The sequence below is a fragment of the Megascapheus bottae genome, chromosome X (assembly GCF_031878675.1).
Source record: "Megascapheus bottae isolate mThoBot1 chromosome X, mThoBot2.hap1, whole genome shotgun sequence".
Classification (NCBI taxonomy): Eukaryota; Metazoa; Chordata; class Mammalia; order Rodentia; family Geomyidae; genus Megascapheus; species Megascapheus bottae.
Window position 1 is genome coordinate 10,734,760 of NC_143547.1, and position 13,224 is coordinate 10,747,983.

A 13,224-nucleotide genomic window follows, 5' to 3' on the forward strand; every position below is an offset into this window, starting at 1 on the left:
GGAAGAAAAAAAGTACATTGTCAAAGACTAGACAGTAAGCATCCTTCAGCTGAAATCTAGAAGCCAACAAAATATCAAACAAGCATTGAAAAATCCAAATCTAGTCATGACACCATGGAATCTCAAAATACTCAGATTTAAATAAGACCCTAAAGCTTCTAAGAAGGAAAAAGAGAGTCATTTCAGAAACAGCAAACATCCAGACTAGTAAACTACATTTCCATCAGCAACTGCCAGAGGCTAGAATGTACAGCTTTCAAAGTTTTGATGAAAAACAAATTCCATCACTACCCCAGCTGTCACTTGGAATAACGGTAGACACACAAGGTCTTGGAAAATTTGTCTACAATAGATCTTTTTGCAAATGATTCAAGTGCACAGTTTAACAACATGACAGAATATATGAAGAAGACACCAAAGTCCAGGAAAAAAGGGGGATCAAGAAAGAGAACTCTCCCAACAACAGCTTTGTTGAAATCTCAGGCCAGCTGCAAGAGGAGATAAGAGCTGAGGGAGCGGATGGAGAAGAGGAGCGACTAAAACACTCAGAAGGATGCTAAGTTTAGAGAAACATGAGAATCAGTGGGAAAAACAGCCATAAGGGGTAAAATAGAAGGCATATGAACTTGAATCTAAAAATATTCTCCACAGAGAACACAGTGTTTTTGACATGGGCCCATACACATGTTAGTGCAATGTATATCAATACCACTTACACTTCTAATAATAGAAGTGGTGTTTATTGGTTTTAAACTTGACTTTTTTCTGGTTTTAGAGCTTGGGCTCTGGAGACAGGCACTGGCCCTGAGCTCTTTTTGCACAAGGCTAGTGTTCTACTTCTTGAGCCACAATGCTACTCTGGCTTTTTCTTTGATTAACTGGAGATATGAGTCTCACAGACTTTCTTGCCTGAGCTAGGTTCAGACTGTGATCCTCACACCTCTGACCCCTGGGTAGCTAAGATCACAGGCATAAGCCACCAATGCCCAGCAAGTTGAATGTGTTTCTACAAGTCTCATTGCCTGGATTGAAAGTATGTGATTGGACCTAGAGTGTGGCTTAGTAGTAGAGTGCTTGACTAGCATGCACAAAGCCCTGGTTTTGATCCCTCAGTACCACATAAAGAGAAAAGGCTGGAAGTAGTGCTGTAGCTCAAGTGGTAGAGGGCTAGCCTTGAGAAAGCCCAAGGAAAGTTCCCAGGACTTGAGTTCAAACCACAGGACGGGCAAAAAAAGTGTATGATTATCCTAGAAAAGAAAATCCTGTTACCCTGGGGTCTCTCATTGTCCACTTGAGCATCTGGGCACTTCACACAAATGAGGACCAACTAGGTGAAGTAAACCTGCCCCTAGTCCATTTTCACCTCTCTTGGAAAAGCTGACATGTGGCAGTTCTTGTACTTTTTTTTAACCAGTCCTGGGCTTGAACTCAGGGCTTGGACACTGTCCTTGAGCTTTCTCAAGGCTAGAGCTCTTCTACTTGAGCCACAACACCACTTTTGGCTTTTTCTGTGTATGTTGTACAAAGGACTTGAACTCAGGGCTTTGTGCATGCTAGGCAAGCACTTTACCTCTAGGCCACACTACCAGCCCATGGGCTATACACTTTTGTCAGTCCTCTCAATGATCTGGAGGAGGGGGGCTTTCCAGAACCTCAGAAAGGAGGTATGAGCATATTCCTTTCCTACATCTTCATACTCTTACTTCCCACAAAGCCAGTGAGAGGTGTAGGGAAGTCAATAGTGATTAAAACCATCTTTCATGGAAACTCCTGTCACTAGTAAAGCCATGGGCCTCCTAATCATATGACTTAGCAAATGCACTTAAAAAACCTTATCAGGAGGGACCCCTGAGCTCGTACTGCTACTGCTAGCTTAAGGTGCCAACTCCCTGAAGGCGCCTGCACACCACTCCAGTCATCCACAGACATACCTATGGGCCTGGTCCTTTTGCTTGGTGACCTCCTCTGATGCCAATCATTTCAGGGCCTCTACATCCAGCACCCAAACGCTATCTAAATGAAATGGGAATCCTTTTTTTGTTTCAAGGATTTGGTGCCTTAAGCTAGAAGTAGTAGTATGAGCTCAGGGGTCCCTCCTGAGAAGGATTTTTGAGTGCCATATTATAGGTCATATTTGGGAATCAACTTAGTATCTTAAAATAAAAAGCTAAGAACCAAATTTTATCTTCCCTCCCACATGAACAGCTAAAGAAATAAAAAATAAATAAAGACAAAATTTCACCTACCTCTAGTAAAGAGGAGTCCAACAAATCCAGCAAAACCAATAACACCAAGTCTTGGAAAAAATCCAGGAGGTGCATTTTGGAGATAATCATAGCTATCTACAACAGAACCACATCACGAACCACAAATTACTCATTAAAAAACAAAACAAGTCTTACATACAGCTAGTATATATAGTATCAAATGGATATAAACCATACATTCTTTGTTTCCTAATAGATTTTTTGTCATTGTTGGTGTTATTTTAGATAGGGTCTCATTATGTAGCTCAGGGTGGCCTCAAACTCACAACACTTTTGCCTCTACCTCCTGAGTGTCAGGATTATAGGCATGTGCCACCACACCTAAACGTGCACAAACTTTTTAACACATTCTTTCAGGAACCAAATGCATTAAACTTAGAGAAATCAGCATCCTTAGGGAGTACAAGTTCATACAGGAAGTAGTCACTGTTGGTGATGACAGCATGAGTAATAAATTTAAAAAATACAACATGTGAGCCTAAGCATGCCTTAGGAAAATTTGCATGATGTCTCCTTTCCTGTTCTCTCTGCTGGACCAGTCTCACCAAGTAAGAGCCAGCATGAGCCCTTATATTCTTATCAACCTCTCCTCTTCCTCTAAAGTCTCAGCTGACTTTAGCATCTCATACTTAATTATATTTAGCAACTCATATTTGGTACCTTGCATTTAATTCCTCGAGTATATGTTCTATGTATCCTCACAGAGAACATAAGCTCCTTAATGGTAGATTGTATACAACTATGCCTATCTTGCCCCAGTGGATAGTCATCCAACAGATACCTATTACAATCACTTCTAAGAGCTGATAGCTTAACAAATAAAATCAGCCAAGTCCTGATGCAGCAAACCATCATATCTCTTATTCAACCTCATCTTTAGCACTGTCTATCTACTTACAACTCCTTCTGGAAGACTTAGTGCTAATTCCCACCTTGATGGCTAGACTGATACCCAGTGTCCCATCCTCAGATCCCAGCGTGGCTAATACTGTTCCTTGAAGACTCGCCTCAGAAATCCTTCCCTAAAAGCCTGCCTCCCCAATTTTTATACAACTAGTCTCCTTCCTCTGTATCTTGTGAATGATTGTATACATCGGTCTCAATGATCTTTTTGACGCCAGGCACTGGTGGCTGAGATCTGAGGATCATTGTTCAAAATCAGGCTGGGCAGGAAAAGTCCATGAGATTCTTATTTCTGATAAGTCACAGAAAAAGCCACAAGTGACACTGTGGCTCAAGTAGTAGAGTGCTAGCCTTGAGCAAAAAAGTCTCAGGAGCAGCATCCAGGCCCTGAGTTCAAGCCCCAAGCCATCACCAAAAAATTAAATAATTCTTGAGATAGGATCTTGCCATGGCTAGACTCTCTTGCCTCAGCTGCTCAAGTGTTAGAATAATAGATGTGTGTCACAGTGCTTGGCTTTGATCACAGTTCTGATCAGCTTTGATCTTTAATGGCTGGCACAATGGTGACTTAACAAATGTATGCCAAACTGAATAACTAGAATATTCAGTAATCCTCTCCCCCACATAATCCTAGATACATGACAATTTTCTTTTCCCTAGGTTCCTTGAAAAATGTGGCAATCACCTAAGCCATCTCTCCAGGGGAGAGTTTGAAAACTTGAATCCAAGCCTCAGTACCAGTATAAAAAACAAACAATAACAACAAAACCCCAAAACCAGCTCGTCGCTGGTGGCTCACACCTGTAATTCTAGCTGCTCAAGATGATGAGATCTGAGGATCACAGTTCAAATCCAGCCCAGGTACTGAAGTCTGTGAGATGCTAATCTATAATTAACCACCAGAAAACTGAAGTGGTGCCATGAATAAGTGGTAGAGCGCTAGCTTTGAGTTGAAGAGCTCAGGGACAACGACCAGGCCCTGAGTTCAAGCACCATGATGGATAAAAACAAAACCAAACCTTACCAGTGGTAACAACTTATGCCTGTCTCAGTTCAAATTCAGAAAAATGCTGGAAGCAGAGGTATGTGCACACACATTCCCCCTTCCCACACACACAGGGGAAAACCTTGGACAAATAAGGTTTTGATTGGCTGAGATGCCTAGTAACAGGAATTAAATATCACTATCTCTATTAATTTACTAGTTCTGACTGAGATCAATCAGAACATAGCTATAAACTCAGTTTATGAGTGTATGGAATAAGTGGCCCATAAGTGAGAAACCATCAAAGGCAATAAAAACCAAAAGGAAAAACATATAAGCACACATCTCATTATATAATAAGATCTTTTCCAGGTATCTCAGTGCAGTTCCTTTCTGCCTCTAAACTTCTATGGCATGTGATAAGAGTAGTGCCAATGAGCTATTGTATATCTGAAAATATACCAATAACTTTGTGTGTCTATAATGTACCTGGAAACGGTTGTTTTGTGGGTGTTTTCTGTGCGATATTTTTCAGGTAGGATCTTGTGCTTTTTTTCCCGGGACAGTTTTAAGACTGTGATCCTCCTACCAACGATTCCCTCAGTTTGGACTGCATGAATCACCATATCCTACTTGTTTGTTGAGATGGGAGTCTCATTTTTTGTGGAGATTAGTCTCAAACCAAACACTTCCCAATCTTTACCTACTAAGTAGGTGGAATTACAGATATGAGCCATGACTCTTGGCCTCAATTTTTTAAAGAAATTCCAGTGTATCAGTACTTGACAGCCCAACAATCTTAATAATGCTAAAGAGATTTAGGTGATACCCGTTCTCTGTAATCTGACACTAACTGATTATCTTTCCAGGAAAAAAAAACACTCCTCTAAAATTCTTCATACAATTTCCACAGCCCACTCATGGAACCCCAGCTAAACAGTTCAATGTTAGCAAAGTAACTGATTATATCTAATTAAAAGTCAACTTACCTAATCCCCAATGAATCAAACGTAGAACCTTGGGCTTAGTTTCGCAGTATCTATCCTAAGAAGGTAAAAAGAAACGGAGAAGAAAAGTTTGTGAGACTCTTATCTCTAATAAACCACCAAAAAACCCAGCAGTGGAGATATGATTCAAATGTAAGAATGGTAGCTTTGAGCATGGACAGTGCCCAGGCCCTGATAATTCAAGCCCTAGGACTGGCACAAATATAAATACTTGTCTCTATTGAATAAATTATTAAAATGGATATACACCTGAATATAAGACAATCTGAAAGAAAATTAGGAGTAGCCAGATAGTACCCACCTTCAAGAACTCTGGAGTGAAGTGGCACTGTGGCTCAAGGGGTAGGGCCATAGGCTTGAGCTGAAGAGCTCAGGGACAATGCCCAGGCCTAGGGTTCAAGTCCCACCTTAACCAACACCCCCCACAAAATATATGTTCATACAGGATGAGAATAAAGGAAATGACTCTAGGATATGGAAACAAGAGGTTTACCTTTGTGACTGTTGTTCTTAATAAGCCAGGTGTAGTGGCTCACACTTGTAATCCTAACTACTCAGGAGGCTGAGATTTGAGGATCAAGGTTCAAAGCCAGTCCAGACACTAAAGACCATGAGACTCTTATCTCAAATTAACCACTAGAAAACTGGAAGTGGGGCTGTGGCTCAAGGGTGGTAGCCTTGAGCTGAAAAGCTCAGGGATACTACCCAGGTCCAGAGTTCAAGCCCCACAACTGACAAAAAAAGAAAAGAACTCTATAGTGAAAATAAATGAACTCTATAGTAAAGGTGGACAAGATGTAGTGGTATCACTTGGATATGTCTGTCACTTGGAAATAACTTAACACTTAGATACTGTTTTCCACCCAAAAAAGGAAGAAAACCAGGCAGACACCTGTGGGTCACGTCTATAATCCTAGCTACTCAGGAGGCTGAGATCTGAGAATCACAATTCAAACCTGCCTGGCCAAGAAAGTCTGTGAGACCCTTCATTCCAATTAACTACAAAAGCTGGAAGTAGAACAGTGATTCAAGTGGTAGAGTACAAGGCCCTGAGTTCAAACTTCAATACATTCATAAAGGATTGAGTTAGCAAAAGACATTGATTTGTAGGTTTTCTTTCTTCTATGGGTAGAAAAAAAAGTTATGGATTTTGATGAAGTAATATCCAGTTATCCCAAATTCAACATTTATTATTACTATTTTTTGCCAGTCCTAGGGCTTGAATTCAGGGCCTGAGCACTGTCCTTGGGCTTTCTCAAGGCTAGAGTTCTACCACTTGAGCTATTACACCATTTTCGGCTTGTTTCTATGTATGTGGTACTAAGGAATTGAACCCGGGCCTTCATGCATGCTAGGGGAGTACTCTACCACTAGGCCACACTCCCAACCCCTCAACATTTATTATTTAAGGCCATTTAAAAGAATGATCACAGAACTGGCACAATAAAAGGATTAAGCTAGCAAAAGAATTAAGAGTGTCACTCCATACATTAACTCATACGCTTTTCTTTCTCTTGCTTTTGTCTGTCTGTCTCTGTCTTTTTTGGTTGGAGTCCTGAGGCTTAAACTCTGTACGTGGGTGTTGTCCGTAAACTTTTTTTGCTCAAGGCTAATCATACACCACTTCACCACAGCTCTACTACCAGCGTTTTGGTGGTCTATTGGAGACAGGAGTCCCACAGTCTTTCCTACCCAGTCTAGCTTTGAACTGTGATCTTCAGATCTTAGCCTCTTGTAATCTTATGATTACAAGCATGAGCTACCAGTGCCTAGCAAGTTGGGCACACTGGATCTGAGTGCTGTCCCTAAGCTAGAGGGACTGCTCTCACTCAAGGCCAGAACTCTACCACTTAAACCACAGATACACTGCCAGTTTTTGTAGTTAGGAGATGAGTCTCATGGACTTTCTTACCCAGACTGTCTTTGAACCATAATCCTGAGAATTCAGCCTCTTGAGTAGCTAGGAATACAGGCATGAGACACAGGTAGCCAGCTCTGCCGTTTTCCAAAAACACACCATGACACCAACCATACCTGACACCAACTTGTATATGGTTCGAACTGCTGTCGAAGCTCTGAGATGTTTTCTTCAAGTTGGGTTCGTGGTTTCTCCACATATTTAAAATGAGTCTCAGGAGTTGAGTAGAGTGAAAGCTGCAGATATTAAAACAAAATCAAAAAGGCACATCCATTAATGAGATCACATGAGAAACCATCAAATTTATAGGTATATTTTTATTAATCCATAAATTACAGTAACCCTAAGAGTTATATGAAATCTCTAACTTGACTTCAGATCATCTTTGTACCTTGCTTTGATAAGGACAAGGGAGCAGACCTCCAAAATGTCCAGTGCTTTGCCCATCCATTGCTAGGAAGTATAACAGCCCACTTCTATCTGTTTTTGCTGTATTTTTTTTGTGGTATTCAGGACTGAAAGCAGGGCCCCAAGCATGAAAGGCAAGCATTCTATCATCAGCTACACCACTGCCCCTTTTTAATCATTTCACATTCTGTTACGGCATTCTACCTCAGAACTCATTTGGAAAAACAATTCTACTACTCTAAAGCAGGGGTGGGAAATATCTGCTACCCACAGCCTCCGCCTTATAATGGTAATTTTGTAATGGCCCACAAATTTTGTTGTTCCTCCTGTAAACGGTATGTGGAAGTAATTGAATAACTGGTTAGCCAATGAAAATGAACAGTGTGGCCTCATCAAAGGAGGAGACAGTTTATTCCCCACTCAGAGTAGAAACTTCTCACAGCCACTGCTGGCGGATTTCTTTTTTTTCTTGTTTATTAATTGATCTTATCATTTCTTCTTTATAATAAATCTTTTATAGTAATATACATTAACTGAATATAGGAAAGATTTACCTTATGACATTTCCATACATGCATACAAATGGACTTTTATCATATACATCCCTCTATTATATTCAGAAATGTCAGCATCTTGACAATGGTATAAGTAGCAAAATTGGGACTCAAACTCAGGCTTAAACATTTAAACGTGGCATCTTCTGCTACAGCCTAGTGGCTCTCATCACAGCATGTTAGAATGTATTTCTTTACATTGTTATTTCCATCATCATCCTTCCTCAGTGCTCAGATAAGAATCATGTTGTTAGGTAGCTGGGCTCCGTGGCTCACACCTGTAATTCTAGCTACTCAGGATGTTGAAATCTGAAGATCACAGTTCAAAGCCAGCCCAGGGAACAAAAGTCCATGAAACTCTTATCTCCAGATAGCCACCAGAAAACCAGAAGTGGTGCTGTGGCTCAAGTGGTAGAGCAATAGCTTTGAGCTAAAAGAGCTAAGGGACAGTACCTAGGGCCAGTGTTCAAGCCCCATGACTGGAAAAACAAACAAACAAACAAATGAATCACGTTAGGCAAATAAGACACAAAATAGGTATTAAAAAGCATAACTATAAACTATCTGGGTCTCCATTCTTCAATTTCTTTTACTTTAATGTATTTTTTTAAACTCAGATTTCGAGGTAATCTGATTTCTGACCCCTGTCACTTGGGCCATCGTTCCCAAAGCCTGAGAAGAGAGTAAAGGGAAAAAGATAAGCTAATTAGATTTATGTAAACATCATTCAAGTAACTCCAAAGGGGAGACTGAAGGTAGCTTGGTCCATAGCCATATTCAAAGACAAGAAGCAGAAAGGATCCTACTGCCTAATTTCTTTGAGAATGTGACCAATTTCTGAGTTTCACAATTGGTCCAGAATAAGACAGACTACTTAGAAAACTGAGTGTTGTTTAACATCTAATGCAATATGACAGGTTACACACACATACACACACACGCACACAATCTGTAAAAGGCTGGACACTGGTGGCTTACCTCTGTAATCCTAGCTACTCAAAAATCTGATATCTAATGACGGTTCAGAGTTAGCACAGGCAGGAAGTCCCTGCCTAAGACTCTTATCTCCAATTAACCATAAAAATGGCTGGAAGTAAAGCTATAGCTCAAGTGGTACAGTGTTAGCCTTGAGCAAAAAAGAACACAGGCATAGCCCCCGGGACCAACACAAAAAAAAAATTCCTTAATTATATCCTTAGTTAAGTACTATTAAAGTTCATCTGCTGAGTACAGTACAGCAAACTAGTTTTCTTTCTTGCTTGCTTGCTTGCTTGCTTGCTTGCTTGCTTGCTTTCCCTTCTTTTTGTTGGTTGTGGGGCTCGAATGCAAATCTTGAACGTTGTTCTTGAGTTAGTTCTTTTGTTCAAGGACAGTACTCTACCACTTTGAGCCACAGCGCCACTACTGGTTTTTCAGTGGTTAACTGGAGATAACAGGCTCATGGGAAATTTTCTGCCCAGGCTGGCTTTGAACTTCAGATCTCAGCCTCCCGAATAGCTAGGATTACAGATATGAGCTCCTGGCTCCTGGGTCAGCTTAGTAAGGAAAACAAAAAATAAGGGTGACATTGTACAAAATAAAAATGTACTCATCTGACTTATGAAATGGTAATCCTTTGGTACAACTCTAAAAACAATTACATATATATATATATATATATATATATATTTTTTTTTTTTTGCCAGTCCTAGGCTTGAGCTCAGGGCCTAAGCACTGTCCTAAGGTTTTCTTGAGGCTAGAATCCTACCACTTAAGCCACAGCACCACTTCTGGCTGTTTTTTCTATGTATGTGGTACCGAGGAATTAAACCCCAGTCTTCATGCATGCTAGGCAAGCACTCTACCACTAGGCCAAACTCCCTGCCAGGGTGTGTGTGTGTGTGTGTGTGTGTGTGTGTGTGTGTGTGTGTGTGTATGTGTATTATTTTTTTTGCCAGTCGGGGGGCTTGAACTCAGGCCTGAGCACTGTCCTTGGACTTTTTCTCAAGGCTAGAGCTCTACCACTTGAGCCACAACACCACTTCCAGCTTTTTGCTATGTATGTGGTGCGTGTTAGGCAAGCACTCTACCACTAGGCCAAACTCCTGGCCCTGATATATATATTTTAATACAGTACTGTTCATACTAGCCAAGTGTGCTAAGCTATACCCACAGCCCTTCTGAAAGTTCATTTTTAGACAGGGCTTCACTATGCAGGCAAGACTGTTCTCAAACTTTCAACCCTTCTACTTCAGTTTCCCAAGTAAGTGAGACTACAGGCTTATGCCACCACACCTGGACACAGTATTTGGAAATCAAGTATAAGGAAATACATTTCTTCCTTTTAAATATACCATATCTGGGTTAAAGGGGGAGCTCAGGAATAGGGTACTTGACGAGAATTTGCAAGATGCTGGATTTGCTCTCCAGAACATGTCTCTTACTGGTAAGTAACTTACAAACACTCTTACAGTAAGTAAATCAGACATTCAAAAGGTGTTACCTCATCAATCTTCATATTTTTGTGAGGCAAATCCTTTTTTGGTGCTGGTGCTGGTGCTGGTGCTGCTGCATAGACTTTGAAGGTAAGCAGGCTTAGGCTGGCCGGCACCATGGACCTTTGAATTATCTGAAACACAGAAGCCAGCATAAGCTTTCTCCTCAAGTTACAAAGCAACAACAGGAACGTCATTCACTTCTTCACAACTTCATTCACTTCTTTCCTAGAAGGCATATATATGCGTGCCTGAAGTTCTGAGGGAGTCAGAACATAAAATACACATTCTCACAGATTTAAAATTTCAAGCCAACTGACCTTCATTTTCCTAAGAGAACAGTTCCTATTTTTCTACCAGTTTTTCAAGTAAAAAATATTTATACTTAGATAAATAATCTATTTGTGGTATCTTCCCATTAAATCTTTGGAACAATTCCAAAACCTACTCATCATCATACCCTCAGACCTGCTTTCTTTCTTTACTTGTACTCCCAGGAATGATAACAATCTCATCAGAAACTTCAAGGTCACCTGCCATCTAGTCAGCAATTTTTCCATATAATATCTACTTTTGGGGCCAGGAGTGTGGCCTAGTGGTAGAGTGCTTGCCTGGCATGCATGAAGCCCTGGATTCAATTCCTCAGTACCACATACACAGAAAAAAGTTGGAAGTGATGTTATGGCTCAAGTGGTAGAGCACCAGCCTTGAGAAAGTTCAAGGATAGTACCCAGGCCCTGAGTTCAAGCCCCAGCACTGGCAAAAAAAATCTACTTTTATTAACTACAGTTACTGTGTTACCCAATAGACTTCTCAACCTTAGTCCTCCTGTCTAACTTTTATATATAGAATATAACTTTTATATACTTGAACTAACCCTCTCCTTCAACTCCCAGCTTCTCACTCTACTATCTGCTTCTATGAGTTCAACAGCTTTAAATACCACAAAGAAATATAAATATGTGAGGTAATATACAAGTTAATAAGCTTGACTGAGGCATTCGCAATGGATGTGTATTTTAAGACATGTTGTTACCCACAAGAAGTATGCATTACTTATTTTTGATCACTTACAATTAATTAATTGGTAATAATAAAAAAAACGGAGGTCGTTACTGTATTCCCCCATCCAATTGGTCGCTAAGTCCTGTTAATTCTGCCTATTAAATAATTTCAGTTCTACTTTCTCTTTATACCTTCCTGTACAAACTTTCCTTGAGTTTTTATCTCTTTCCTGAATTGTTTTAGCAGCAACTTAACTGGTATTGTGGTCTTCTTAAAGATTCAAAACACCATGAAAAAAAGAATAAAATCTTTATTGTACTCAATCCTTGCTTGAATTTTTTTGCACTGGTCCTTGGCTTGAACTCAGGGCCAGGGCCACTGTTCCTGAACCCTTTTGCTCAAGGATAGCACCCTACAGCTTGAGCCACAGCTCTACTTCCAGGGTTTTTTTCGTGTTTGCTGTTTTTGTTGTTGTTGTTGTTGTTGTAGTTGTAGTTTTTTTTGTTTTTTGGTTTTTTTTTTTTGGTGCTTAATTGAAGATGAGAGTCTCATGGCCTTTCCTGTCTCAAAATGGTTTCAAACTGCCATCCTTGGATGTCAGCCTCCTGAGTAGCTAGGATTACAGCCATAAGCCATGATATCCCGCTGGAATTTTTTGTTATTCATTTTCTAGGAGTTTTAGAAATGAAAGATCTGTTATGAGCACTCATAAGCACTTTCTCTAACCTCATCTTTCTCATTCTTCCCTTGCCCATAAACTCCCTATATTTTTCTCCCGCTATTATCTAGTTTCCAGGGTAGATTCATGTTGATTCCTGTCTAAAATATCCTCTACTTCATCTGTCTTTATGTAGAAATACTTAAGAGCAGGGAGAAATCAAGCCTTTATTTGCATCTATCAAGTTCTTCCTATCAGATTAGGAGTCCTTTTGGGGATGAAGTGTCATATTCCCATTCCTACTGCTATGGCAGTCTGGCTCAGAAGAGATGTTCCAATAACACATAGGTACTGGATAAAAAAGGGGACAAATGAAGAGTGGTTGTCTTTGTCATGATTAAGTACTAATAATTATATTGTTGAGATTTGCCATTCCTGTAATATAAAGACTAAGTTACTCTAATATAACACAATATTAAATAAAATGTAACAAAAATGTTTCTTGGAGCATATACCTGAGGTCACACACAGAAGAAAATTTCTATATTTCAGGAGCAAATTGAACTGCAAATAATTTTTGTGCCAGTCCTGGGGCTTGAACTTAAGGCCTGGGCCCTGTCCCTGAGCTTTTGTGCTCAAGGCTAGGGCTCTACTACTTGAATCATAGTTCCACTTATAGCTATTCTGGTATTTAATTGGAGATAAAGGTCTCACGGGCTTTCCTGGCCTGTCTTGTCTGGCTTTGAACTAAAATCCTCCTGAGATCTCAGCCTCCTGGGTAGCTAGGATTACAGGTGTAAGCAGCACAGCAGCACCAGGCTTGAAACCTATCTTTCAAGAAGTGGCTTTATTGCTGGATGCCAGCAGTAACTCATGCCTGTAATCTTAGTTACTCAAGAAACCAAGATCTGAGGATGGCAGTTTGAAGCCAGCCCAGGCAGGAAAACTATGAGACTCTTATACCCAATTAACCACCAGAAAGTGAGAAAGAGAGCTGTGACTCAGGTTGTAGAGTGCTAGCCTTGAGCCAACAGCTCAGGGACAG

General features: G+C 40.4%; 1 protein-coding gene across 3 annotated transcripts in view; it reads right to left on the reverse strand.

The window, feature by feature from the left end:
- The window catches only part of Apoo (apolipoprotein O), a 48,956-nt gene that overhangs the window by 17,397 nt on the left and 18,335 nt on the right, over nt 1-13,224 (reverse strand). For all 3 annotated transcript variants that reach the window (XM_090327041.1, XM_090327040.1, XM_090327042.1), the window contains 4 exons: nt 10,525-10,650; nt 7,197-7,316; nt 5,145-5,199; nt 2,247-2,342 (listed from right to left, as the gene is read on the reverse strand). In XM_090327041.1, coding sequence (XP_090183167.1) covers nt 2,247-2,342; nt 5,145-5,199; nt 7,197-7,316; nt 10,525-10,650 — 397 coding nt within the window. The remainder of the gene's footprint in view (nt 1-2,246; nt 2,343-5,144; nt 5,200-7,196; nt 7,317-10,524; nt 10,651-13,224) is intronic.